This window comes from Berghia stephanieae, chromosome 3 (assembly GCF_034508935.2).
Source record: "Berghia stephanieae isolate SIO BIC M18660-M18661 chromosome 3, UCSD_Bste_1.3, whole genome shotgun sequence".
Classification (NCBI taxonomy): Eukaryota; Metazoa; Mollusca; class Gastropoda; order Nudibranchia; family Aeolidiidae; genus Berghia; species Berghia stephanieae.
The window spans coordinates 75,215,740-75,243,701 of NC_088362.1; the positions used below are offsets into that span (position 1 = coordinate 75,215,740).

At 37.0% G+C, this 27,962-nt stretch overlaps 1 protein-coding gene across 1 annotated transcript in view; it reads right to left on the reverse strand.

Moving 5' to 3' along the window:
• Positions 1–27,962, reverse strand: part of LOC144968441 (protein kinase C-binding protein NELL1-like) — a 234,137-nt gene that overhangs the window by 179,206 nt on the left and 26,969 nt on the right. Inside the window, exons 2-3 of the mRNA XM_078906816.1 lie at positions 18,243–18,788; positions 12,389–12,538 (exon numbers count right to left, since the gene is read on the reverse strand). Coding sequence (XP_078762942.1) covers positions 12,389–12,538; positions 18,243–18,369 — 277 coding nt within the window. The 5' untranslated portion in view covers positions 18,370–18,788. The remainder of the gene's footprint in view (positions 1–12,388; positions 12,539–18,242; positions 18,789–27,962) is intronic.

Below are 27,962 nucleotides of genomic sequence, written 5' to 3' on the forward strand. Positions count from 1 at the left end.
ACACAAAGCGAGAATATAAACATAAAACAGTACCAGATACCAAACGTCCTACCTATCCCAAATAGACCCCCCACATATGGATAGAATGGTTCGGCAGTGGATGTCAATAATTGTGAGAGGGCAAGTTGGTGGGGGGGGGGGGGGGGGAAGAGAAATAGAGAGAACGGAAGAGAGGGAGGGAGGGATCAAGTCTGTGTGAGAGTGAGTAGGATTTTATCCGATTTTTTTTACCCGTTACTAACTTCACCTAACCCCTGAGGATCATGTCGTGTATGCGCTGCTTGATTTTGGATAGATATATCAGATGACATGTTAATATAATAGATAGATAGATAGATAGATAGATAGATAGATAGATAGATAGATAGATAGATAGATAGATAGATAGATAGATAGATAGATAGATAGATAGATAGATAGATAGATAGATAGATAGATAGATAGATAGATAGATAGATAGATAGATAGATAGATAGATAGAATGGTTGTCTTGTATGTATATGATGTATAATAGGAAGGGAGGTGTTCACTTTGAGATAGATAGATAGATAGATAGATAGATAGATAGAGAGAGAGAGAGAGAGAGAGAAAGAGAGAGAGAGAGAGAGAGAGAGATCCCAAGAGATTAGATGTCTATTATTGGGTTCTCCAAAAATATTCCATAAAACAACCACAAAGCGACGGAAACATTCGCCAAACAGCCCAGAGCTAAAATGAAATCAAAGACAGAAAGGTCGGATGGCCACTAGAGTAAACCAATAGTTCCGGTCAGTTAGGGACTCTCTCGGAGTCATGTCCGGTCAGTGGCCAGTGCTGACCATCCCATACCCAGGACATGTAAACGATTGAACGTATGGACCAGTGGTGCATGTTGTAAAGTAGGGGGGTACTCGAGTTGGATTACACGTGTTTGATAAACAAAACAAATAAAGGAGGAAACCAAAACAAAACAAAACAAAACAAAACAAAACATAACAAAACAAAACAAAACAAAACAAAACATAACAAAACATAACAAAACAAAACAAGTTAGATTCGTTTCTGCAGATTGAAGCCAAAATATACAGGTATGTCGCGCTTAAGTGTCTGATTTGTTTTCCAAATAGGAATGATTTATCATGCACAACTCTAGTGTGCCTTTTAAGTATGCATAAGTGTGCGGTTATGTGGTCTTTTGGCATGAGATTCGCTTCTTGACCTGTAAGTCCAGGGTTCGAATCTCACTTTGAGCGATGCATAGTTGAGTCCTTGGCAAAGGCTCTTTACCCACATTTTCTCACAGTCATCGATGTAAAAATTGAGTACCTGACCATTAACAGCGTTTCTTCCGTAGGAAAAAATTGTAATATCGCCTTATAGTCCTCATGCCTGTCTACATATTAAGTGTTGCTGTTAGATAGATGTAAAGCGCTTTGAACACATTTAGTGGATGCGATATATATAAATACTCAAGTTGTTTTTAAAGTAAACTAACAGTTATTGGACAGATGTGTCTGTTAAACCTGTCGGATAAGAGTAATAGACTGGAATCCTAGGTAGAGGATAGCAAATAATTATTACAGAACATTTAGCACCATATAAACCGAGATAAACTCCAGCTCCATGGCAGTCGTGGCTCTAAAGAACTTTATCTATTTGATTTGCTACGTTGATAATTCTCATTTACAAAATTCATGTCCTTATTTGAAAACATTTGAAACGTCTAACTTAAAGAGTACTCCCTCAACCATTTCTGGAGTACCGTAAATTAGTATGATTTTAAGGTAATCATGAGAAAAGATATTCTAGATTAGATACCAAATTTTAGATGAATATTTTCACAAAATATTTTATTAGCATTCATAATGCAGGTAATAAGCCTATGGTAAAAGTAGACGAAAATATTAATTTTAGGTGTGTGTGTGTGTGTTTGTGTGTTGTGTTAAGGAGATTTACTACCCGAGATAAAAACTAATTATTGTAGGTAAATCAACATCATCCGTTATAGTGAATAATTGTTTGATAAGCCAAACCAAGGATCTGAATAATCATCTCTGATGAAAAGCATTTTGTGTTTTCATTTTGAAAGAAAAACTTTTACTTCAAACAATCGATTAAAATATAGATAGTGTGTGATTGGTTAAGAAACTCAAAACATTGCCATCCGGAAGTATAACGGACCAACACACAAAACTATGTGGAACTTTTATAGTCTGGTTAATACAGTTTAGTAGGAATTACTCATAAAAAAGGACGGCAAAAAACAATAACAAAGGCCTCAGTGACGTCAACTTCGTTCTATCTATAAGTCTAAAACCAGACCCACCGGTGAGCGTGGTGGTTTAAATCGATAGAGATTTGAAGTAAAAGTTATCTAGTCAATTTTTAAAAAAAGTTTTCTATTAAAAAACGGCATAAAAATACTCCCCACCCAATCACAATTCGAGTAAAGTGTTAATTTCGATGTTACTATCTATACGAATTAAATCTACCGTGAAAAAATACATAACCCTAACTTAAACAATCAATTAACGCTTCATTTAAAACGGTTTAAACATCATTTAGAATCCGTTTTTCCTTTTAACCTTAAAAGCGTGTTGAATTAAGATTTTTTAACAAGAAGTCTCTTCGTCGCACCAGGTGTTCCGGTAAATTAGCCCATTCTACTTTCTAAGGCGTTACTTGCTGGTGAGGAATGAAGGAGGGCACGTGCCGACGGGGGTGAGCAAGGAAAACATCAAAGCTTCGTATTTTAGAAGAGCGATTCGTACCATCTTGTTCCGGCACATCATCAGCTTCAACAAACAAATTTACGACGAGAAGATGCGATAGTCATTTGGGTAGAGTTGCTGTGGGTAAATCCCAAGATAACAGAGAAGAACGGATGATTGTTACATGTAAGAATAGAAGTCAGGTTTTGGTGGAACATGTAAGAAATGGCGGTGAGATTAACTAGACCTGAACTGGAAAATTCCTGGTTATTTAAAATACATAAGACCGGAAACAATGAAGAATATATCAGTGGTTTTGTCATTTGGCTTGAAGAAGTGTATGACGCATGGTGAAGCATAAATTATAATACTATGATCTCGGCATTTCAGTGACAAAACTATGAAAAATAGAAAATAGATATCTTTAAAACTTAAGAATTATAATTATGCGTGTCATATAAGTTATAAGTGCTAAAATGTATTAAAATTATTTTAATATCAATTCCAATACTATATATGGAAATCTAATTATGAATACCTATATACAGTTTATGACTCATAGATGAGCGGGTGTATTAGATTTTAAAAAATGGAATATTTACTGAATAAATTGGAACATATTTTGTTTTAGTTGTTTTGTTTGTTTTAGATTGATCAAGTTTCAAGCAGGAGCTATCGCATATAATTACATAAGAGAAAAGATGCTTTTGCAAGAGAGAAAAAATGATTATCACCTCCTCCCATTTCTCTCCATATTATTCTAGAAAAAGGGGAATTCCGGAACATCTATATTATTTATGCTAATTGTTTACATTGAAGCATGCAAATTAACTTATTCATTGATTTTTTTTTAAATATATCATTGCACACGCATCCTAATCCCCTTTAACCCACTGGTCATCGAGTTTAGCAATGCTTCTGTAAACTGCAACCACCTGGTCATCCAATGGCGATCTGTGCAATCCAATGAATCAGCTAAAAATGACAATATACATCGTTATTAACCTAGATGGAAAGACGCCCACTTGACGGAAGATCGCTGGAATAACCCACACGCCATTGTTTTCCTTGCATTCTCATACCAGTTATCGCCTCTCGCATTCCCTACACCTTTCTTCACAGTTCTGAAGTTTCCTTCGTTCCAGCGCTCCTTTCCTTTTTTGTTGTTAAGTATCTCCGGGTTACATTTCTCGCAATACTTCCGCTTTTGTTATTTTATCGTTGTGCCATCGGCGATTAGACGTGTCGTTCCATAAAGTGGCGCTCAAAGGGTGTTTGTTTCTATTTTGTTTTTAAGTGCAATATGACTAACCGATAAATAATTATTTGGTATTATGCGATAACAAAAAAAAGTGTATTTTGAGTTTAAGTGATCAAAAATATGAGATTTAATGTTTTGTAGTAAAGACAATTTTTTTTTTTAAAGTACTAACATCCTTTTAATATCCGTCACTGCCAGCAGCCAGGTACTCATTGACACCCGAGTCAAGTAGCTCTGCGATCGCTCGCTCACAAAAAAAAAAAATGGAACTAACGCAGTATCAAAGATGAAATTGAATAGAAATTCTCTGATAAAATAAACTCTAAAATTGCACAACGTTCCACGTCGTATTCCCGAGAGAAACAGAGTTGTATATAGAATTAACTTCCCTGTTAGAAAATTCATGAAGATATATCCTATTAATTCATCCTTTTCTGTAAGTATTTAAATTATTATTTATGACAATCGCCTAGATAATAATTTAATGACTTAAAATCTACATTCTAGAGTTACTCCCACCTACACACTACCCACACTCACCCTCCCGCCCAACACACACACACACACACACACACACACACACACACATATATATATATATATATATATATATATATATATATATAATATATATATATATATATATTCTTGATAGTGAGGAAATGTGGTTGATTTTATTTACGAGCATCTTATCTGTAAAACATGGATATATTGCGTCGTGGTATAAATTCAATTCCTAAAAGAATTCAATGTTATATATTATATGGTGTGTAATATGAAGACAACGCTCCTGTTATATGTATGGTGCGATATCAGTAAAATATGAGAAAATATGAACAATAAGTTTTTTTTCCCCAAAGACTCATTATGCCCCTCAGCGAAACTTGGAACTCGGGACCAACAGGTGAAAGCCGGGTTGAGAATCATTTAACTATAGACATAATATTGTGAAGTAAATTTGTCTGGCCAATTTTATTATTTTAAAAACCTTTTTCAGTGCATGACAGTATAGTTACTGATTTAAAGATAAAATAAGTTAATTCAATTAATTTTTGGTTATTTAAATAAAAATGTTTAACAATCTACAGACTAATTCAAATTGCGATTTAAAGGTATACGACCTCGAGGTGCGACCTTGTGCCATTAATAAGAAAACCTTAACAGACATGCAAGACAGAAAACATAATGGTATTTAAAGATACAAATAAAACAAAAACGCGCATCTTAATGACTCTATGCACAGACTAAACACAATTCCACACCTGTTTCAACGCTACGTTCCAGTCCATCAATGCACGCAACAGAATGTGGCAACCTCCCTAAAAACATCATTTCAAAACAAGCATAGTTACGGTAAGTAGCAGGTATGATCATCGTTTTGAATCCTGTTCTTTTCTTATCCTTTACTCAATACTCGATTGCTATAGAAAAGAAAACCAATATTTTCGAATATCTAAAAAAAAAAAAAAAAAAAAAAAAAGCCACACTGTTTTGCTGGATCTAATTAAGATCTGGCGAATTACTTTGGAATCCATTAGTATTGCCGTTTAAATTGTTTGTTTTTTGTTTTTTTTTTGTTTCTTGTTGTTGTTGTTCTCGTTGGCTAAGGCATAGTTTTGAGCTCGAAACGTTCCGACATAGTATTTTGTTTTTGTTTCGAGTTGATATTATATTTATTTTTGGCCAATACGTCATTTGAAACTAAAATTTATAGTCAATTTTTTTTTATGAATACGTTATAAGTGTAACCGTAATAAACGTTTTTGTTGTAGGCTGGGGATAGATTTTGAGACTGAAACATTCCAAGGTGAGTGTTTTATTTTTGTCTGAAGTTAACATATTCTTTTTTTTTTAATTTTGTCTAATGCGAAATTTGAAACAATTTTTTATTATCTATTTTCTTTAAAAAGTGTTTGGCCGATTTACGAACGATAACCTCTGATATTAGCATCAGACTTAAGTGACTTTTGTTGATGATAGTAGTTAGTTATCATCAGACAATGAATAATGTATAGAAATCCCTCAAAGTAGTTATGCATATTCATGAGATAATAGGGTGTAAGTCCACAGAATTATTTATAAGAGGTCGATTTCCAACATTTACTGAAAGCATCCACACAAAATGGAAAACCTCATATTCCACAACACCGCCATTCCTTCACCCCCCCCCCCCCCCCCCTCCTCCTTCCAACACACACAATACAAATATTTCTGTATTCTTCTTTGACAATTTAGTATACAGATGACCAGTTCGGATTTTTTTTATTGATAAAATTAGCAATAATTATCGGATTGTGTCTTCATTATTATTTCAATAACATCATTATGAACGCTAGAATGATGATGATGATGATGATGATGATGATGATGATGATGATGATGATGATGATGATGATGATGATGATGACGATGATGATGAATTTGATTCTGGTGATGATGGTGGAGATGATGATGATGATAAAATGATGATGATGATGATGATGATGATGATGATGATGATGATGATGATATGATGAAGATGATGACAAAAATAATGCCAACAACGACGACGATGACGATGATGATGATGATGATGATGATGATGATGATGATGATGATGATGATGATGATGATGATGATGATAAATTACATCAGATTATATTAACAAAAAAATGACATTTTACCAATATTTAGTCTGCATCGTTCCTTAAGAAAAATGATAATGAATCTAAAACAAAGCATAAGAAATCAAACACCAGCAAAGACGTGTGCTCTGGTTGTTCATGACTCATCTATCTAGTCTTGTATTTTTTTCTCCTATTATTATTATTGTTTTCTTTTCTCCACTGCAAAGGATGAGCCGTGGCGAAAATAACCGTACTCTGGAAAAACACATATTTAAAAATTTGGCCAGAAAACTCGTGCTCCAAATATCGATCGATTTAAATGATTCATCTTGGCAAAAACTCTCAAACCCGAGACTTCGACGAAGTCCCGGGTTTGAGAGTTTTTTCTAGGATGAGAGTCATTTAAATCGATCGATATTTGGAGGACGAGTTTTCTGGCCAAAATTTTAAATATGTGTTTTTCCAGAGTACGGCAGAATAGGCTGTCTGCCAGAAGACATCAACAACCACCTTGTCTTTTCATTCTTCCATACCTTCCTTTCTCGTTCTCTTTCTCTATCGATTTATCTATCTATCTATCTATCTATCTATCTATCTATCTATCTATCTATCTATCTATCTATCTATCTATCTCATCTCATCTTCTATCTATCCTTCATCCATCCTCTTTTCTATCTCTCTCTCTCTCTCTCTCTCTCTCTCTCTCTCTCTCTCTCTCTCTCTCAACCATTCTACCTATCTGTCTTCGAGAAGACATCAACAATCACATTGTCTTTTCATTCTTCCATACCTTCCCCCATCTCTCTCTCCACGCCCCCATCCCTCTCCTCTCTCTCTCTCTCTCTCTCTCTCTCTCTCTCTCTCTCTCTCTCTCTCTCTCTTTCTCTCTCTCTCTCTCTCTCCCTCTATCTCTCTCTCCATTTCTTTATTTCTCTCTTTCATTTCATCTCATCTATCTCCAATCCTCTATATAGTGTTAAACGCAATCACTTCTCCAGTTCCGCTACTTCCATCAGTTCATCTCGTAATATTCAATCACGAAATCACTCAATCCACACGTAAGGCAGGCAATCTTATCAAGGACGATGGTTTACTCACACGTCTACGTCTTGGAGTTACTGGCCATTTCGTTATTTTTTATCAGGATATTATATCATTAAACCTTAAACGCCGGGGTTTGGTTTTGCCCTAATTTGACACACGTATCTCTTCATAATTCATATTGATCTGGAGCTGATCCCGATTTCTGTTGCGTCAAAAGGACAATGATGATTGCTTGGTACAGTTTGGATAGGTCGAGGGTATTATCGTAAAGCACATTCCCCAAGATCTAACAGACCCAGATACCTTTTACCCACTAAGTGGAGTGAGAAGTCAGAAAGATACTTTAACTCGTGAGGCGAGTGCTCTTCAAAAATAATATCAGCTAGTATGTCCCCCAATTTGGCACTATAACATCGCAACATCTTTTCCCAAGAGGGCAGCATCATTAATGCTGTTCGAGCTTCAATTAAACTCGAGTCCTATCCACGAGGCGAATGCTCCTCAAAAATAATATGAGCCAAAAGGTCCCCAATTTGGCACTATAACATCTTATCCCAAGAGAGCAGCAACATTACTGCTATTCGAATTCTATCGACGCTACTGCTCTCTTTGTGAAAACAGATCAGAAATGAATAAATACGAGTGAGGTCAGAATTCTTCTTTTAAAATTAAATAGAGTATTAATATTATAGCGCAATATCCACTGAACATACTCACATCGCTTTATATAGGGCCAGCAGCAGCAGCACTCAACATGTAGGACGAGACATGATGCCTGTTTGGTGATTACATCATTTTTGTTTTTCGACATAGATAACGCTGTTGTCGGCCAGGTACTCATTTTACATCTAAGTACGTTGACAGAATGTGAGTAAAGAGCATTTTCCAAGGACTCAGCTATGAGTTTAGAGATTAGGCCGGGCTTCGATCGAACCTTGGACCCTTCGGTCCAAATTAGAGTGCCATACCACAAGACCACATTACCGCTATAACAATTTGAAAGAAATTCCGTGTCGTCGTTTTGGGGTTAAAACGAGTCGAGCCGCGATGCAATTTTGCGATTTTTATGTTAGTTTATTATTGGGCTCAAGAGTGAGCAAGGGAGACACGTATAGCACGTGTCTCCCAGACATATCATACTGCTTGTTTCGTGCAACTGAGTGGATTAGACGCTTCTGTGTTTTGTCCATTCCAAAGAACAAATATTATTTTGTTTTTAATTATTAATTCTGTTTGTGGGGTTTTTTTTTCAGAGTTGATTTCCTGGAGACGGCTAGATAAATCAGTGGCTGAAATATCTTTACGTTATTGAATAATCGGCAGAACGGCGTGAGTGTGGGGAGGTGTGTGTCAGTGTATATTATATGTGTGTGTGATATATTATGCATATATATATATATATATATATATATATATATATATATATATATATATATATATATATATATATATATTATATATTGCATAAGCTGAACAGGCTGAGAAACAGAAAGCACAAGAAAACCTCGTATATCTATACATGATAGATCTAAGCATAAGTGACAAATGGATGCGAATTTTTTTTTCGGACAATAAATCGCCTTGATAATCAGCAGATATTTTCTTTTATCGACTTTCGTAAATATCAAAAAACGTTGAGTGTGGTCAATGACTGAATGGGTGATAATGAGTACGCATTCGAATACTGAAAATTAATGTCAGCGCTAAGGACAGTGCACATCTATTGTCTTGACTGCGATCATTTCAGCGAATGATTCTAACCAGGGCTTGGGTTAAAACCAGAGAGATGCCCTAGTAGGACTATATATTTCGGAACGATGAACCGGGTGGAGATCTTATTTCAGGCAATCCTTGATTTCCAAGAAAACTAAAACTACGTCGTTGATATCGGCATTAATGTGACAATCGATCATTGAATTAATATCGTAAACAAATGAAAAGAAAGATAATCCATGACTGACAAGGGGGGTAATCGACATAATAGTTATCAAAACACCTTACTTTATTGAATGATCCAGATAATATTATTTAAAAGAAACCATCCCCCTTCACATTCTTTTTATTTACCTATCCTTATCTCTCATACAAACATAAATATCTTTTGATTTGTGAAAAAAAAAAATCAAATTTATTTCCTTCTGATTAAAGCACTGTATAAACAATAATCTATCCGTCGCTTTTCAGCCACATACATACCCTATTGACGTAATTGCATTTATCTATCTATTACAAAACAAACAACTAAGGATGAAGTTAGAGCATTTCGCGGAGTTCCGATAGCTCAGTTGGTAGAGCATTGGCTTCACACACAAAGGGACCGAGATCGATCCCGGGTGAAATCGTGATTATTTTTCTGATCCCTGTCCACCCAGCAGTGATTGGGTAGCTTAGTCTGTTAGACATTGCGGAAAGTACGTTATAAACAAGCGCCCTATAAAAACGGGAGCAAGTAATTGCTATTGTCAGGGTTGACGATGTAGAACCTGGGATAAGCTCCGGCTCCATGGGCCTAATGGCTCTGATGGACTACTATAGGACATTTCGTATTCCGATAAATTCTTCAAAACTTAAACATGTGATCCACAACTCAAATCGGTGTTATTTCAGGGTAAAGCACGTACCAGGTTTGATAGTTTTTGCCAAGATAGGGATCATTTAAATCGATCGATATTTGAAGGACGAGTTTTCTCGCAAAATTTTTAAATACATGTTTTCCAGAATACGGTAGTTAAATGGTTAAATATAAATCAAGATTTCTGTCACATTAACGATGATACACATTTATTTTATTAAAGTTCTATTTTAGTAAGAACGGAGTTCATATCACTCCAGTTATATTTTGCTAGGCTTAGAAAAACTTTACCTTTTAACATAAGACCATGACTATTTCCATCGCGGAATCTCGACAGGATCACATGCCATACGAAACAATTCCATTCCACGAAGAATATACAAAAGCTACATTTTGCAAGGTGACAAAAGTTATGATACAAAACAAAGCAAATCTTTACGTCTAACGCAGAGCCAAGTAATGATCTTCCATCGTTCATTTGACGGTTAAAAAAACACTTTAGCCCGCATTGTAAATTAAATATCATATTTAGTTCTTTATTGAATCTCACATAATTTGTTATTTTTTAACTAACCCCCTCCCTCTCACTGACTGATATAAAGCTCTATTTGTCATTCATCCAAATTGTTTACCGATAAAACGAGTGTGAATAATTAGGTTTTAAGTCATTATATCAAATCACTGACCTGACAAAGAAAATCTGATTGATATGATGAATACCCGTGGTTACGAGGGAATCGGGGATGTATCTTTTGATTTGTTTGTTTTAGGGTTTTACAGCGCTTGCGACACTTTTAGGGGTGTCTCGTACAATAGAGAATGAAAAAGACAAGAGAAAGAAGATGACACCTAACAATATTAATATGCTAAAGATTTTTACGAGGCAGAACGTATCTATTCGTGACCCAACGCCTCTATTTGGTGTTCGTCGGTGTGAACCAGATTCAGAGAAATGAATTTGAAGTAAATGTGACCCATCGTCTCAAAACTGGAGCTTTTATATAGAGCAATATCTACTAAACGCGCTCAAAGCGCTTTCCAAGCGGTCCCGATCCCTAGCCAAAAGCAACACTTAACATGTAGAACGAGACATGACGCCTGTTCTGTTTTGTTTTTTGTTCTTTTTTTTTGTTGTTGTTGTTTTGTTTTTCGGTTTTCTTTTTATTTTTATTTTATTTTTTAGTTATTTTTTATTTTTTATTTTTTTTTGGGGGGGGGGGGGGGGGGGGGAGGGGGGGGGGGGGGGTCGGACAAAGACAACGATGTTAACGGTAGGATACTCATTTATACCCCGAGTACGGTGAGAGAATATGAGTAAAGAGCCCTTTCCAAGGATTCCTCTGCGCAAACGAGGCTCGAACCCAAGATCTTCCGATCCGAAGGCGAGCGTCACACAAGACGACCTTTAAAGCCGGTGAGTCGCATTTCACTTGCCGCGCACTGAAAAAAACCCCAGCTATTTTCATTTTTTGCCAGAAAACTTTTACTTATATCGCTGAAATGGGATAACTCCAAACTGGTCCAAAATTTATGATCAGGAGACTTCAAAGAAAGTTTCAGGTTTGAGACATTTTGACAATTTGGAGACTATTTTAATCGATGGATATAATCAGAGGTAAACGTTTTTAAGACTACACTAGAATAGTCATCAATTATTAAAAAATACCGAATAGTTCAAAGAAATCTAGTAGAATACTCAACACTACACGAATGTAGGACCTGATCCTTCGAATCCGCAATGAGTCCGTTCTTCCCCCCCCCCCCCCCCCCCCTTTTTTTTTTTTTTTTGGTCTCTTTCCAAGTAATTGGGTTTAAGTTCATATACAGATCAATAAACTATAAAAATAGACTAGCAACGTCATATCCAAAGGGTAACAAGAAATGTTATAGGTTCTTTCGATGTTTAAAATAACGCTCAGATAAATCCATGACTTACGGGTTTCATGATTCCCTCATCCCTAGATGAGCTGATCCACAAATCTGTAAGTCTTTAAGTTCAATTAGTATTGCACTATACTGTTTCTTCTCTAGATGCACACACATACACAAATAAATACACACACACACACACACACACACACACACCAAAACAAACAGAAACCAAAAATAAAGCAATATAACAACAACAAAAAAAGCAATAAAACAAAACAAAAACAAAATTGACACTTCATAGAAAATAAAGATTAACTTGACATTTCTACGTTTGGGGTTTTACCTTCTTCAAGCAGCAGGGCGGGTCGATGGTTGTTTGGCCCGGTCGTATAACGCAATCCGGCCAAGGAGGAACTGTGGACGGAGGAGGAAGAGGCGTTGAGGCCGTGCAACAGATCCAACACATCTCGACCAGACTGATCGTGGCCTATCCCTGGAGTGGAGGGTGGAGGAGGGGGGAACATAAATAAATACGTTTTGAAGACAACAATAAAAAATTCGGTTAATTAAAATGAAGCTAAAAGCATCTGCGATGAGACTATGGGCAGAGCACGTACAAAACTTTTTCTTTGGTACAAACGGGAGGGAGACAGTGATAGAGAGGGAGAGAGACGCAGAGAGACACCGAGAGAGAGAGAGAGAGAGAGAGAGAGAGAGAGAGAGAGAGGGGGAGGGGGCGAGAAAAGGGTAGTAGGCCCAAGTAAAGTGGTCCTTCGAAACCATTTAACCCATGGAGATGATCGAAGACAATAGCAATTGCTTGCTACCCTAAGTATAGGACGCTGGTCTATCGCAAAGTACTGGAAGATCTAGCTACTCATTTACTGCTGGGTATACAGGGGGAGTTGGGGGGGGGGGGGATAGAAAAAAAATCTCCCCGAATCGATCTTGGGTCCCTTTGCGTATGAAGGAAGTGCTCTACCAACTGAGAAGAAATAGAGGTAACGGATTATGGTTTAATAATCAGGTCACTTGTCTTGTTGTCTGAAAAGTGTTTACATGGGTGATTTCAATGACACAATGAGTGTTATTTTTATCATTGAAATCCTAGACACCTCTCTTGTTAATTCTTTCTAAGTCCCGTAAAGAGACACAAAAGGAATATTTTATGATATATTATCACTAATGTGTTAGATTTGATCGCGAAGATAGCATCGAAAATATGATACACAACTTTACGCCTTACGCATCTTTTGTGTGAGGAATATTCACCGGTACGGTGCAAGTCATAACATAATGAGAACTAATTATCAATATGATCAAATATCAAATAAACGATATTCACTGCAATTTGATATAAATACGTTTGGGTTTTGTTTTTTGTTTTTATTTCGTTGTTTTTGAATTTGTTTTTGCCAAATGCGCATTGACAGCACTTTGCGAGCCGAATCAATAAGGTTACAAAAATGAGAAGAATAGCAAGTATATAACGCTTGGAAGATAGTGGGGTGGGGAGGGGGGGGGGGGGTAGCTGATGAAAGCGCGTTTAACTGTCGTGAAAACGTGACAACCGGTTCAACTCTAATCTAGCGCGGAATGCTTGTTAACACCTCCCCTCGTTTAAGGACCAATGAAGGCCCTTAATCGTAAAAGGGTAGCTGGAACTCAATTTGACTAGACTGAGAGTATTGAAATGTAAATCCAAAGGATTCCTGGCCATTGTCCTTCAACTTACATGGTGGTAAAGGACTCTTGTGCTGATACGAACTCCCACTAAATGACTCTCGTGCCTCTAAGCTGGTACGTTTTCTTATTCTAAGGCGTTTATCATCGCTATATCTACACTTTTAGGTCATATCGTCGCCTGAGAGTAAACTGTATTAGAAATATTCTGAAGCACTTTGACAAATATATAATTTTTTTTTTCATTTTGGTCAGAAAACTTTCCTTTCGAATATCAATAAATTAAACAAAGCCCAACTTATCAAACTTGTTTCAAAAGTTAAAAAAAAAACAACCCGACTTCTTTAAGAACGCTGAGATGTAAGGATTTTTGACAAGGGCCATTTTAATCCATCGATGTTGGAACTCCGGAGTACTCTGGCCAACATGCCAAGTGTTTTGACAAAGACCATCAGAATCGGTATCCATTTCATCCATTCAGTATTTATCTTGTCATAATCATTGAGAAGATCTACAATACAATGAGCGATCACAACAACAACAACAACATCTGTCTCTTAACCAGTTAACTGCCGCACTCTGGAAAGAAACGTATTTGAAAATTTGGTCAGAAAACTCGTCCTTCAAATTGATATCGATCGATTTAAAGGGCCCTCATCTTGGCAAAAACTCTCAAACCTGGTACCTCGCGAGGTCGACGAGGGGCATTTAAATCGATCGATATTTGAAGGACGAATTTTCTGGTCAAATTTTCAAATACGTGCCTATCCAGAGTACGGCAGGTAACTGGTTAATAATCAAGTTACTATGTTTTTTTGTTTTTTTTGTTTGTTTGTTTGTTGTCTACCGTCTTCTTCCAGCCATCCAATTTGTATTCACCCGGGCGTGGACAAGACGGTCGGTCGACTCTTAACTTGTTAACTGCTTTTTTATTTGCTTTTTCTTTTCATTTGTTTGCTTTGAGTTTAATTTTTTATTTATTTTTTATTTTTTTTATTTTGTGTGTTTTTAAAGAGAGAATTCGTCATTTAACGTACAATCAACACCTATACGATCAGAAAAGCAGACGTCTAGTCTTAACTTGTTAACTGCTTTTTTATTTGCTTTTTCTTTTCATTTGCTGTGGGGTCTGTTTGTGTGTGTGTGTGTGTGTGTGTGTGTGTGTGTGTGTGTTTGTGTTTGTGTTTTTAAAGAGAGAATTCGACATTTAATTTACAATCAACATCTTACGACAGACAAGTAGAAAAGTTTACTGATATTTTTTTTAAAAAGTGGGTTTTATATTGTAGCGTAATATCTACAAACTGTCTCAAAGCGCTTTACAATGAACCTCTAGACAAAAGCTACACTTAACGCGTGGCTAAACCTAATATTCTTACTCAAAAGAGACAAATCTGTTACCAGTCAGGTACCAATTTTACGCCTGAATATGGGAAGAAAATGAGTGCAAAGAGCCTTTCTAAATGACACATCTGTGGAGTACCAAGAGTGGAAATAGAACCAGGGACTTCCAAGTCTGAGGTAGAGTGCCATACCAAAAGATCACAAAGCCGCGATTGAAAACCCAGGTTATGACGTATGAAGACTAATAAATACTATATAAAATGCAAAATAAAAACCCAACAAAATCCACTTGTAATGTCTATTCTATTCTTAACATACACTGCAGAAGACGTGAGAGGAGTAAGTAAAAACAACAATTAGACGAAATAATAACAAAGATGAAAAAGTAAACTAGATTATTTAAAAACAGAAGAGGAATCGATTTAAAAAAAAAAAAGGTAAAAGTTAAATAGTAGGATTATTTATAAAAAATATATCCTGTTCATATCAATGGTTTCCAAGGGAGTTAACTATTTTTATTCTATAATTCAAGACAAGCCAAGATTGATGACGGAAATGCCAAAGTTTATGAACTTATCATCTCGTCTTCCTCATAAAATTTCGCTTAATATCTTTTTCTCGTCACAAAGAGAGCTAGTTCTTGTTTTGATGAAATGTGTTTTATATCTTACTGGAAAACGGATTATGAACTGTATTCTATGTCACTTTTCGAGCTATTTTTATTATCAGCGCGTTATCGGGATTTTTGATAAGAATTTGGTACAATAATAGCTCATTGTAGTGAGTTAAGGTTCATACGATATTTCGGAATTCGACATATTATTTCAGATTACGTTTGAGGAGCACCTCGCCATTCATTCATTGATTCTTTCTCTCTCTCTCTCTCTCTCTCTCTCTCTCTCTCTCTCTCTCTCTCTCTCTCTCCCTCTCTCTCCCTCTCTCCCTCTCTCTCTCTCTCTCTCTCTCTCTCTCTCTCTCTCTCTCTCTCTCTCTCGATATATATATATCTTTTTTCCCTCTATCTACCAACCTTCCGGCCCCCTTTGCTTACTCCCTACCTGTCGCTGTTAATCAATATCACATTTCAATGCTATATCCTACACAAAATGTCAACCAGTGCCTCCAGTTATAATCCACTCGATAAGTGGTAGTAGAACTCAACACTGCATAAGGATACCCAAGAGACAGGCAGTAGTGGAACTCAACACTGCTTAAGAATGCATAAAATACAGGCGGTATTAAAACTCACCGCTGCATAAGAAAACCCCGAAAACGGGCAGTATAGGAACTCAATTGCACAGGAGGTATAGGAACCCAACTAACTGCACAAGGATACCATAGATACACGCGGTATAGTAATCCAATACTGCGTAAGAATACCAAAAGACTTTAATAATGCCTCCATGGTCGTGCTTTGCATTCATTTTAACACCTCCAAAAATGCTCTGTTGACAAAACAAATTATATATTTCATTTTGAAACACGTTTACTTCAAATATCCATTGACCAATATAATCTACAACTTTCCAAAATGTCTCAAACCCGGAACTCAGGTTTGAAACATGTAGACGAGTTAAAGGAAAAATTTAATCCATCGATAGTAAGACTTTCTGGCCAGAATTTAACATCCAATTTATGAGATAATGGAAAAATGGAATATCCGTCAGGGAGAATGGAATCCACAATGGGACCCTGCGAAGTCCAAGATCAGTGTCTTTTAAATCTATCATATATTTGAAAGTCGAGTTTTCTGGTCAAATTTTTAATACGTTCATTTTCAGAGTAAGGCAGTTAACTGGTTGGTTTAGCATCAAGTTACAGTGTGTATATATATCTGCTTCTATCACGTCTTGGAGTGCCTAACACAGAAGAGAGATCCCATAATGGCATTTTGCAACTGTCAGTATAAGTGTGTTATTATCAAGAACATGGATATATTTGTTGTCGTCGTCGATGGCATCATCATCATCATCATCATCATCATCGCCATCATCATCAACAACAACATCATCATTGGTTTGTTTGTTTTTGTTTTGTTTTTTGTTTTCTTTTTTGGTTGTTTTGGGGGGGGGGGGTTTGTTGGTTTTTTGTTGGGTTTTTTTTTTTGTTTTGTTTTTTTTTTGTTTTTTGTTTTGTTTTGAGGGGTTGAACGCGCTTCCGACAAAATAAGGTCATTTCAGCGCCATTAAAAAGGAAGAAAATGGGATAGTAAAAAAAAATAGAATTACAAGTAAAGGTACCAAGGAATAGTAAGATAAAAGGGGACTGGTTCAAATAGGGAGCATATGTAGATTCCAAGAGCTGACCATCAGTGTACTTAGTTTGACATCACCTAAAAGTCTCATCCAGACCCAACTAAGAGGAATACACTCAAATGCTTACATTGAAACATGTCCAAAACAGAAAGCATAACTAACAATATATAACAGAGAGATGATTTACAAGGAAGAAAATATTATCTCCCAAAACTATAACTATGCATTTGGCTGTTTTGCTCCAAGCCAAGGACTCGGAAAAGGGAAAGGACAAAAACAAATAATCTCATTCCAAGACAAACACAGAAAGTAACACGGAAAATGGATATAGGGGGAAAGAAGACACAGCAAGTGGCCTCCTGCCAACTATAGGAACCCCACCCATCATCAGCATCATCATCATCATCATCATCATCATCATCATCATCATCATCATCATCATCATCATCATCATCATCATCACCATCATCACCATCATCACCATCATCATCATCATCATCATCATCATCATCACACTCATCATCATCATCATCATCATCATCACCATCATCATCATCATCATCATCATCATCATCATCACATCATCCATCATCATCATCATCATCATCACCATCATCACCATCATCACCATCATCATCATCATCATCATCATCATCATCATCATCATCATCATCATCACCAACAACAACAGTAGATCACCACCGTAATAATCCATACAATCGATATCATCAACAATGACGAGATGAGTTTACATAAAGAGACTTGACTTGGGTTGCGGCTCGTTTAAACTTGATAAAATGGTTAACTTTGCAGACATAAACAAACAAAAAAAGAGATTTTAAGTTGAATGAAATTTAGTCTCCATTTAAGCGGTTTGGCCTAAAGATTTATAATGATTTTTTTTTCCAATCTTACCTGCACTACAGCAAAACAGCATGGACAAGCTGGCTAGGACGGCGAGGGTGGTGGCGATGGTAGCGCTGAGGTGGTGGTGGTAGCGGCTGTGGCGGGCAGGTGGCCTGTAGGTACATTCGCCACACATCACATGGAGCGGTTCACGGCACTACCCGAGGGATAAGGGGCATGGCAAAACTATGTTCCTTTTAACGTCTCTTGCAGTAAATGAGTCGGGTGTTTCCCATTCTCCAATAAAATAAAACCGAAATAATAATAACAATACGACACTTCCAAAAGATGTTTTCGGTGTTTTCACATTACATCACATTAGGAATTGCTATTAAAATCCTTAAAAAGTAAATCAACGATTGGAATGGTGACAGATAAAGCTGTAAATTCTGAATAGATTATGTCTGTTGATGCAGTGTGCCGCCCATGATGACGGTGTGGAGCACTAGGATGATATGGATTCTTGAAGGAAATGGTTGGCGTTACGAGTGTTAAGATCCCATGGCAATTCTATGCTCACATAATTTCGTTTTCCAAAACAACGACTGTTCAAATCTGAAATTAAAACAAGATTAGGTTAGAAAAAGGTCTGGCATATTGACAACTTCTAAATAAGTAAATGGATCTAATTTTATTCATCCCAATGGTAAATTTGCTTTTTTATTGGGGGGGGGGGAGAGATAAAGATTGTCTACAACACAAAGAACAAGATAACTCTGGCGTTGTAATTGGGGACGGGTTTCTTGCTCAACGGGGAAAAAGCGAGATGCGCATTGCTTTATCCAGTCACCTCGCTCCATATTGTGATATTTCATAATCATGTATGCATATGTAATTTAGTGATCCTTCAATACCCTTCAATGGCAAACAGCAGCACGATGACCATAAACGTGATGACATAACAGACATCGCTGTTTATTGGTAAGATGACCATTTCGCGCTTCACTAAGGAGAGAAAATGAGTAGCGAACTATTTCCACTTTGTGCCCTGCAGAAATCCGAAATACTCTGAAAAAAACAAGTAACTTAAAAGTGTGGCCAGAAAATTCGTCCTTCAAATCTCGATCGATTAACCGTCAACTTGGTATAAACTCTCAAACTTGGGATTTTGCATGTCCGTCCCAGGTTTGAGTGTTTTAGCCAAGATGGGGGTAATTTACATCGATCGATATTTATTTGAAGGACGTGTTTTCTGGCCAAATGTCTTAATATGTAGGTATGTGTTTTTAAAGAGTATGTCAAGAGCTGGACATGAACCTTCAATTTATATAGGTCACAAGCTGAGTGATATAACATTAGCTCACAAAACTGCACTCATTGATAATATACAGCATTTAGCAAGAGAGAGAAAAATAGAAACTTTTTGTACTTAAGCAGTCGACATAAAAACAAATAAGAAACATCTGCACTTAAACAAGCGACATTGAACAAACTATGTCTCTGTGAAATAATAACATTTCATCTATTTCTGAAACACACAGACTGTTTCTAGATACAGGTAGGTACCTGGATAACTTTGGACTAATTCATTACTTAACAACAGCGACTTATGGCAACAAACAATTACTATAAATACTGTTGACTTGGGGGGAAACACGGTTGTCTCATCCTATTGAGTAGATAAATCTTATCCGGTGTTAAGACGTAAATATCAGAGTATTTTCTGCTCAGAAATCGATTGCCACAAATAGCCTCAAGAAATCGGCAATGGTATTTCGTTGCAGTGCTTTGGTAGTTATCTAATTATACACAGTATGGAGACTGGAGACATCAACCTCAACAGAGAAAAATGTGAACTTTTATATAAAGCAAATTATAGCCACTAAATGTACTCAAGTGCTTCTCAGGGGGTCCCAAGCCAATAGCAGTAAAGATGTAAAATGAGACATGGCGCCTGTCGTCGGTCAATACTTGTGTTACAACTGGGTATTGTGAGAAAATGTGAGTACGGGGAAAAAAACCCCACTTTTCCAAGTACTTCACTTCCCGCCGCCCACAGTGAGACCCGAACCCAGTACCCATGAGTTAAAAGCTGATTGTTATATTTCTATACCACATACAAGACTTTTCTTCTGAAGAGCCTCTCCTGTTACACCACTACCACTATTACTACCACACTAGCACTACCACCACCACTACTACTACCACTACCACCGCTATTACTAACTACTTCTACTACAAACTACGACTACTACTACTACTACTACTACTACTACTACTACTACTACTACAAGTCAGCTTTTGACTAATGGATCTGGGTTCGAGCCCTAATTTGGGAGGCGGGAAGTGAAGTACTCGGAAAAGGTGGGGGGGGGGGGGGGGTTCCATAGATATTCTCACAATGCTCAGTTGTAACACGAGGACTAACAATATAACTCTTTACATCAGAGAACAATCATATTGGACAAAGAGATATAATCAAATGGAACACTCCTGCACTTCTGTGGAACGTCTTCACAAAATGTTTACATCTAAATACAGGAAACATAATATTGCGTGACACGTTTAGGTATAAAATGAAGTAACTTGACAAAGCGACTATCTGTTACGATTGAAAAGGTCTTCTGATGTGTTTTATGAATGTTATCTGATATCACATTTTAATTTCACGCCATGAACGTAAAGCTCTTCCCGCTTTTGTACAACTCTTCTGGTAGGGAAAAAATAACTGCTGCATTTTATATTTGATGCAATGATTGAATTAAACAAGTCATCGTTATCATCATCATCATCATCATCATCATCATCATCATCATCATTATCATCATCAACACCATCACCAACAACAACAACAAAACTATTTGCATATAGATGAATCTTATGAGTAGTTTAAAACGCACTTCTTTGATCTAAAATGAGAATTAAGAAATTAAGATATCTATGATTATTTTAAAGCTGAACATTTGGTAAATTGTTTATATCGTTCATGTAATTGTTTTGACGCTATATTTCTATAATTTAAAAAATATTTGAGCATTTATATAGAGTAATACCCACTTAATGTGCTCAAAGCGCTTCACAAGTGGTTCCTAGCCATTAGCAACACTTAACATGTTGGACGAAACATGACGCCTATTAGACGATAATACAATATTTTTTTCCGACAGAGAAAATGGCCAGGTACTCATTTTACACCTGGGTACGGTGAAAGAATGTGAGTAAAGAGCGTTATTTAGGACTCAACTATGCGCCGCTCAGAGCGGGACTCGAACCCTGGACCTTCCGATCCAAAGGCGAGTACCAAACCACTAGACCACATACCCGCATAAATAAAATAAAAAATAATGCGATCCATGACTTCATTGCACAATGACAGAAGTGTTAAATGGTGTAATTTTTTTGTCGTTGTTGCGATAGACCGGGAATTTCTAGAGTACCTTATCCGTATTTGAGAATTACTTAAATCTGACAAAACCGCCTTATTCTGACCCAAAAACATGTTGTTTTTTTCATTTTGGCCAAAGAATTTTAATTTAAAGTCTCAAATCTTACACTTAATTGAAGTTCAATTAGTATACAGCAAAAAGGCACCTAAATGGCTAAGCTATATTTAATATAATCTTTTTTTTTTCTTCATTTTTAATAGATTAAGAATTTTTATTTTAAAATTTGGAAAATCATAATGTAATTTTTTTTTTTTTGAAAATTTAATGCATTACCCGGGTATAATCGGGCAAAAATCTCATGATGTAGTTTTTATAAAATGAAAATATATCTCTTTTTTTAAATCGTAATAGATCCACTGATATGATTTAATTCTTGCCATTTGATAATCATCACATATTTTGATGAGATCGTTTTTACATTCAGATATTTTGAAAGGTTCATTCAGAACACTAATGATAATTTTGATGCTGCTTTTGTCATGAAATTAACCCGTTCGTGGCAAGTCAAAATTCCTTTCAAATCTAACTTTTTTTTCTCAATCTAATTATATTCAAAACTTTACAGCTTTCGCTCGGAGAGCACAGCCAGTAATTGTGACAAAATGCGCTTCTCTTGTCTTGTTTTCTTTGTTTGTTTGCCTCGTTTTGTTTTGTTTTGTTTTTGTTTGTTAGTTGTTTTGTTTTTGTTTTGTTTCTTGTTATTGTTTTGTTTTTGTTTTGGGTTCTTTCCATTTTGTATTGAAAACCTTTATTTCAAATATCGATCCGTTAAAACCCTAGACATGTCACAGTCTAAAGTTTGAGAATTCAAAAGAATTCTCAAGTCTGCCATTTTTTGACAAGCTCAGGGTCATTTCAATCAATAGTCGATGAAAAAGTATTCACGATGAAAAGAGGAAAAGAAGTTTCAATTTGTTTTGCTTGTTTTTAAAGGTTTTACGGCGCTTGCAATTCAATTTAATCAACAAGTACAATATGTAATTCACGTGATGGTTCGGGTGTCCCCATTGTCAACAAAACAAAATGAAGGCCACGCATTTAAACGAATGTAATAAAAATAATAAAATTCCCTTTATTCATGCCATAGGAGAAATTTTGTCTCTAGGGTCTATTTCAAGGGAAGACTGGAATAACCCAGGCGTCAGCCCCAGTACAGCGCCGCAAATTGAGCTAGGGCGCGGTGGTGGCTTGCTCAAGGCCACATAGCACGCACAACGGCGGCGGGTGATCGAATTGGGTACCTTTCGGGTACGAAGCAAAGACCGTACCGCTGAGCCGTGCTACCATCTGGATAAGACAACGGAGTTGATAACCAAAGGGGAAACATAAAACGTTCACATCATTTGTACTTGTGATTTAAATTGACGCTTTCGAAAAGAAAAAAAATCTTGAGCATTTATATAGAGCAATGTTCACTAAACGTGCTCAAAGCACTATCGTGGATAGTTCATACGGTAGAGTCACGCTCTCATCAGCCAGGCGGAGTTGTCGTACCAGTAAGGTCACGGGTTCAAACCCCCCCCCCCCCCCCCCCCCCCCATCACCGCCGCGAAAAAAAAATAATTTTATTCTCTATTGTCTTCTGGCACTTTCCTGCTCACTTCATCTCTTGTATGAAATTTACTGTAAACCCGAATCCCAGAGTCAATGGTTATACAATTATGAGGAATTGACCTTTCCCATTGTAAGATTTGTAAAGCATTGACAGGTGTGTAGGATTGATAACACAACAGTCATTAGGTGCATGCATACCCCGTCAAGCATCAGAGACTTAGACTCTTTATTCAAAATATCAAGTGACACATATGGAAATCACGCATTTCAACGCGACTATTAGATACATTATACATTTTGACGATATTCATCGTGAATATTAGGGAATGAGATTAGCGGAAGAGTAGCGTCCCTTGATTGGACCTCACCTTACATAGATCATGTCAATTTGGTTTTGCGCATGCGTCTCTCTCGTCCTCGCTTTTGGTGAACAGTCTCAAGCCGCTTTCACCGGAAGCACGGACGAGAGACGCATGCGCACAACCAACATGACGTTCTCTCTCTAATAACTTTTCCGCCGGTGACGCCAATCAAGGGACGCTACTCTTCCGCTAATCTCATTCCCTATAGAGAACAATTACACGCATATTATATTAAATTACACATTTTGGCCCAAGTCAACGTGGCTATGTGGAGATTGATAAACATTATGCAAATTTTTAATATTGCATTTTGACTATATTCGCCGTGGTTATTTAAAGATTAATTTACACGAATAATTCAAATTATGCATTTTGACTATATTTAACGTGGCTATTTAAAAATTAATTTACACGAATAATTTAAATTACCGTCTACCTACTTAGGCTACTTAGGCCACCCGGGGTAACTTAGGCCACTTACTGAAAACAAAATTACTTTTTTTTAAAGATAAATTACATGTAGCTTTTATGTTTTAAATAATTAAAATCCAATAGATCTAATCAGCACTCATGAATTTAACTTTTTAAAAAGCAATCTTTTTTATTCCAGGAAGTAGTGCCGCGCTGAGGACCGGTCTTTTGGACCGGTCCCACGGTCTTTTAGCTGTGAACCGGGGATCGGTCCCATAGTGAAGACCGGCGGCGGTCCTCACTTCTTATCACCTTTCAACTAGTGCCGCGCTGAAGACCGCGATCACCTTCGGTCTCGCGCCATAGCCTACTACTTCCCCAGCGATTCGTTGCCTTCGGTTGCCTATCTTCCACCAATCACCACCCATCCCACTTAATTAATCGCACCCACCCCCCTTTGCCATACACTAAACGACACAGACGATCATACAGGCAGACGACCACCAACCTTCACTCCGCAAACCGCCCTTTCGTGTGTGAGATGGGGGGAACAGGAGGCGCACGCCTTGGACGATTCCATTATACGGGGTAAATTTCAAAATTTACTACACCATAATGATCGCAATGACAATGATCTATGGTGAAGGCATGACCCTCTTCTCTAATGGGTTATTGTTTGAAATGTATGTGACTACTAAAGATGTGTGTGTTTGTGTGTGTGTGTATGTGTGTGTGTGTGTGTGTGTGTTTGTCGAACCTAGCAAGTAGCAAATCCGATTCTTTGTTTTCTTTTGTCCGTCTCTTGTCACCACTCCTTTCTATCGCAGTGTTGTCATTTAAAATAATACAATTATATTAAAATTTCGTTTGGTGTTTTTACTAATCAAATAATATGAGTTTCATTAGTTTCTTCCTTCCAAAAAAAAACCAGTTATAACGTCTGAATTTTAAAAAAGTCCAATAGAATATTTGGGGACCCCGATAGCTCAGTTGATAGAGCACTCTCTTTATACGCAAAGGGCCAGAGATCGATCCCGGGTGCAGTCGAGTTTTTTCTAAATCCCTGTCTACTCAGCAATGAATGGGTAGCTGAGTTTGTTAGATCTGGCGAAAAGTCACCATCGACCCCTCTTATTACCTCATCCACCCCCTCTTATTATAACTTCACGTCTCTCTCTTACTCTTCAATGCTCGCTGCCCTCTAATGTGTGTGTGGGGGGGTGGGGGGGAGGGGGGGGGGTAGGAGTTGCGTGTGTGTATCAACGCCACGAACAACTCGATCAACGCCTTGGGCGATGCCATTATCTCCGTTAATGGGGATAAATTTCAAATTTTATTAAATTATCGAAGTAACAATGAAGTACGGTGAGCAAATAAAGAAGGCATCACCCCTCTTCTCTAATTAGGTTACAATTTGAAATGAGTGTGACTACTCCGTGTGTTTTACTCCTGTAGACCACGGTTTTCATCGTGTAGCGGTCTTTAACGGTTCAAGAATGAACGATCCCACGGTCTCAAAGGTCAAACGGTTCGAATTTCCAACAGTCTCTCAGGAATGTTCAATGTCGAAAAGGACCGGTCCTAAGACCGGTCCTTGCGGTCTTCATTTCCCAAGGACCGTCGGACCGTGGTCCTTAAGCTTGCCAAGGACGCCCCGCACTACCAGGAAGTGGCCTAAGTAACCTCGGTTGACGATATTCAACACGACTATTTAGAGATTAATTAAGACCGTATAATTTAAATTACGCATTTTGACCAAATTCAACGTGGCTATGTCAAGATTAATTAGCATGCAACATTTAAATTATGCATTTTGACGAAAATTCACGCGGCTATTTAAAGATTAATTTACACGAATAGTTCATGCTTTTGGCGGAATTCAACATGTCTATTGTAGATAAATCAACACACCTCAATTAAACTACGCATTTCAACGATATTCAACCTGGCTATTTTACGATTCATTGAAACGCATGATTTAAATTACGTATTTTTGCATGATTTAAATTATGTATTTTTGCATGATTTAAATTATGTATTTTTGCATGATTTAAATTACGTATTTTGATGATATTCAACGTGGATGAGCTAGGGCGAGGTGACTTGCTCAAGGTCACTCACACAGCGCAGTCGGCGGGTGATCGAAATCGGTTTCTTTCGGGTACGCAGCGAAGACCGTATCGCTGAGCCCCGCTGACCCTATCCTTACGTTTTCCTGCAAACATGAAAGGTGTTGACAATTTTTTTTTTGGATTTTTAAAACACAAACAATGTTTTGGACAAAGTGACACCGACCAGGAATCGTGTTTCTTGGCACAATCAATCTTCAATGAATATCGGGTTTTCCCGTTATATTAAAATTGCGGACAGTAACCCTTGCGATTTTGATTTGGGGTCTTAGCGATGATGGATGAGAACAGTCACGTGACGTTTTGAATACGATTTCATATCGTCTTTCGTTAAAATCAGCTGACTGAATTACGATCCTATATTATAAAGTTAGCACACGCCATCTCTACCATGCTCTGGCAAAATGATTTTTTTTATTTCACATTTTGGCTCAAACTTGTCTTCAAAAAAAGTTCTAAAATCCCAGACCTCTTTGAAGTCTTGGCAGTTTTTTGGGTTTTTTTGTTTGTTGATAATTTGAGAGATATTTTGATGATAAGTTTTTGAGGGTTTTCTGTTTCTTTTTTAAAAAAGAGAAGAAAGTTGATTTTGTTAGAAAATGGAAATCACTAAAAGAGAAGGATGATAAGTTGGGATACGGCCCGCGGTCCATGGATAATATAGCTAATCATATTGAGCTTTATATAGCGCACAATCCACTAAATGTGCTCAAAGCGCTGGTCCCAGGTCAACAGCAACATTTAACATGCAGGACGGGACATGACGCCAGTTAGGCGATATTACAATTTTTCGGACAAAGACAACGTTGTTAACGGCCAGGTACTCATTTTACACCTGAGTACGGTGAGAGAATGTGAGTAAAGAGCCTTTTCCAAGGGGCATCAGGTGGTGTAAATATATATATATTATATATATATATATATATATATATATATATATATATATATATATATTATATATATATAAATCAGCATAAATCGTGAATATACCGAATTGAAGACATTATTTAGTTTTCGTCAATTTCAGTGGTATTAGTATTGATAAACGATTGAAATTATGTCTGAGAGATTGACACCAAGACAACTGGGGCATCGTGGCTAAGCGGCACGGTCTTTGCTTCGTACCCGAAAGGTACCGAGTTCGATCACCCACCACCGCGCTGTGTGGCCTTGAGCAAGTCACCTCGTCCTAGCTCAATTTGCGCTGCACTGCGGCTAACGCCGGGGATATTCCAATCTTCCTTTGGGGGGGGGGGTGTTGTTTTGTTTTTGTTTTTTTTTTTTTGTTGTATCGAATAATAATAGGACAGACATAATATATAATAATAATAAAAATAATAATAATAATAATAATAATAATATAATAATAATAATAATAATAATAATAATAATAGACTCTTATAGAGCGCACGGCATCCTCAACAATGAGGCTCTTGGCGCTTTAAATTACAGCAACACAAAACAATGTAGAAATACATGACATCGAATAAGAAATGTTTTCAATGGTTTTTTTGAAAGAATAAATGTTCAGATTTATTTATTTAATTATCAATAATTGACTGAGCAATCCAGCTATTCCTTCCAACTTCAATGTTACCATCGAAGTCAGCAAAAATCGTTTGCTCCCTCGTTCTTTCAAATGTAAACATTGAGTATCTGGGGGTGGGGGGGAGGGGGGGGGGGAGAGGAAAAATGTAACTAACAGAATTGTAACATCTGGCATAATCATAGAGTTGCCAGGTAATCAATGTTTAAAGAGCATTTATAATTTGTCGGAGAGAATAACTAAACTCAAAACACGACAAATTTACATCGATTTGAACATTACTATAAAGTCAAAGAAGAATAATCGGCGAGGTATCGATTTTGCCATGTACATTAAGATGT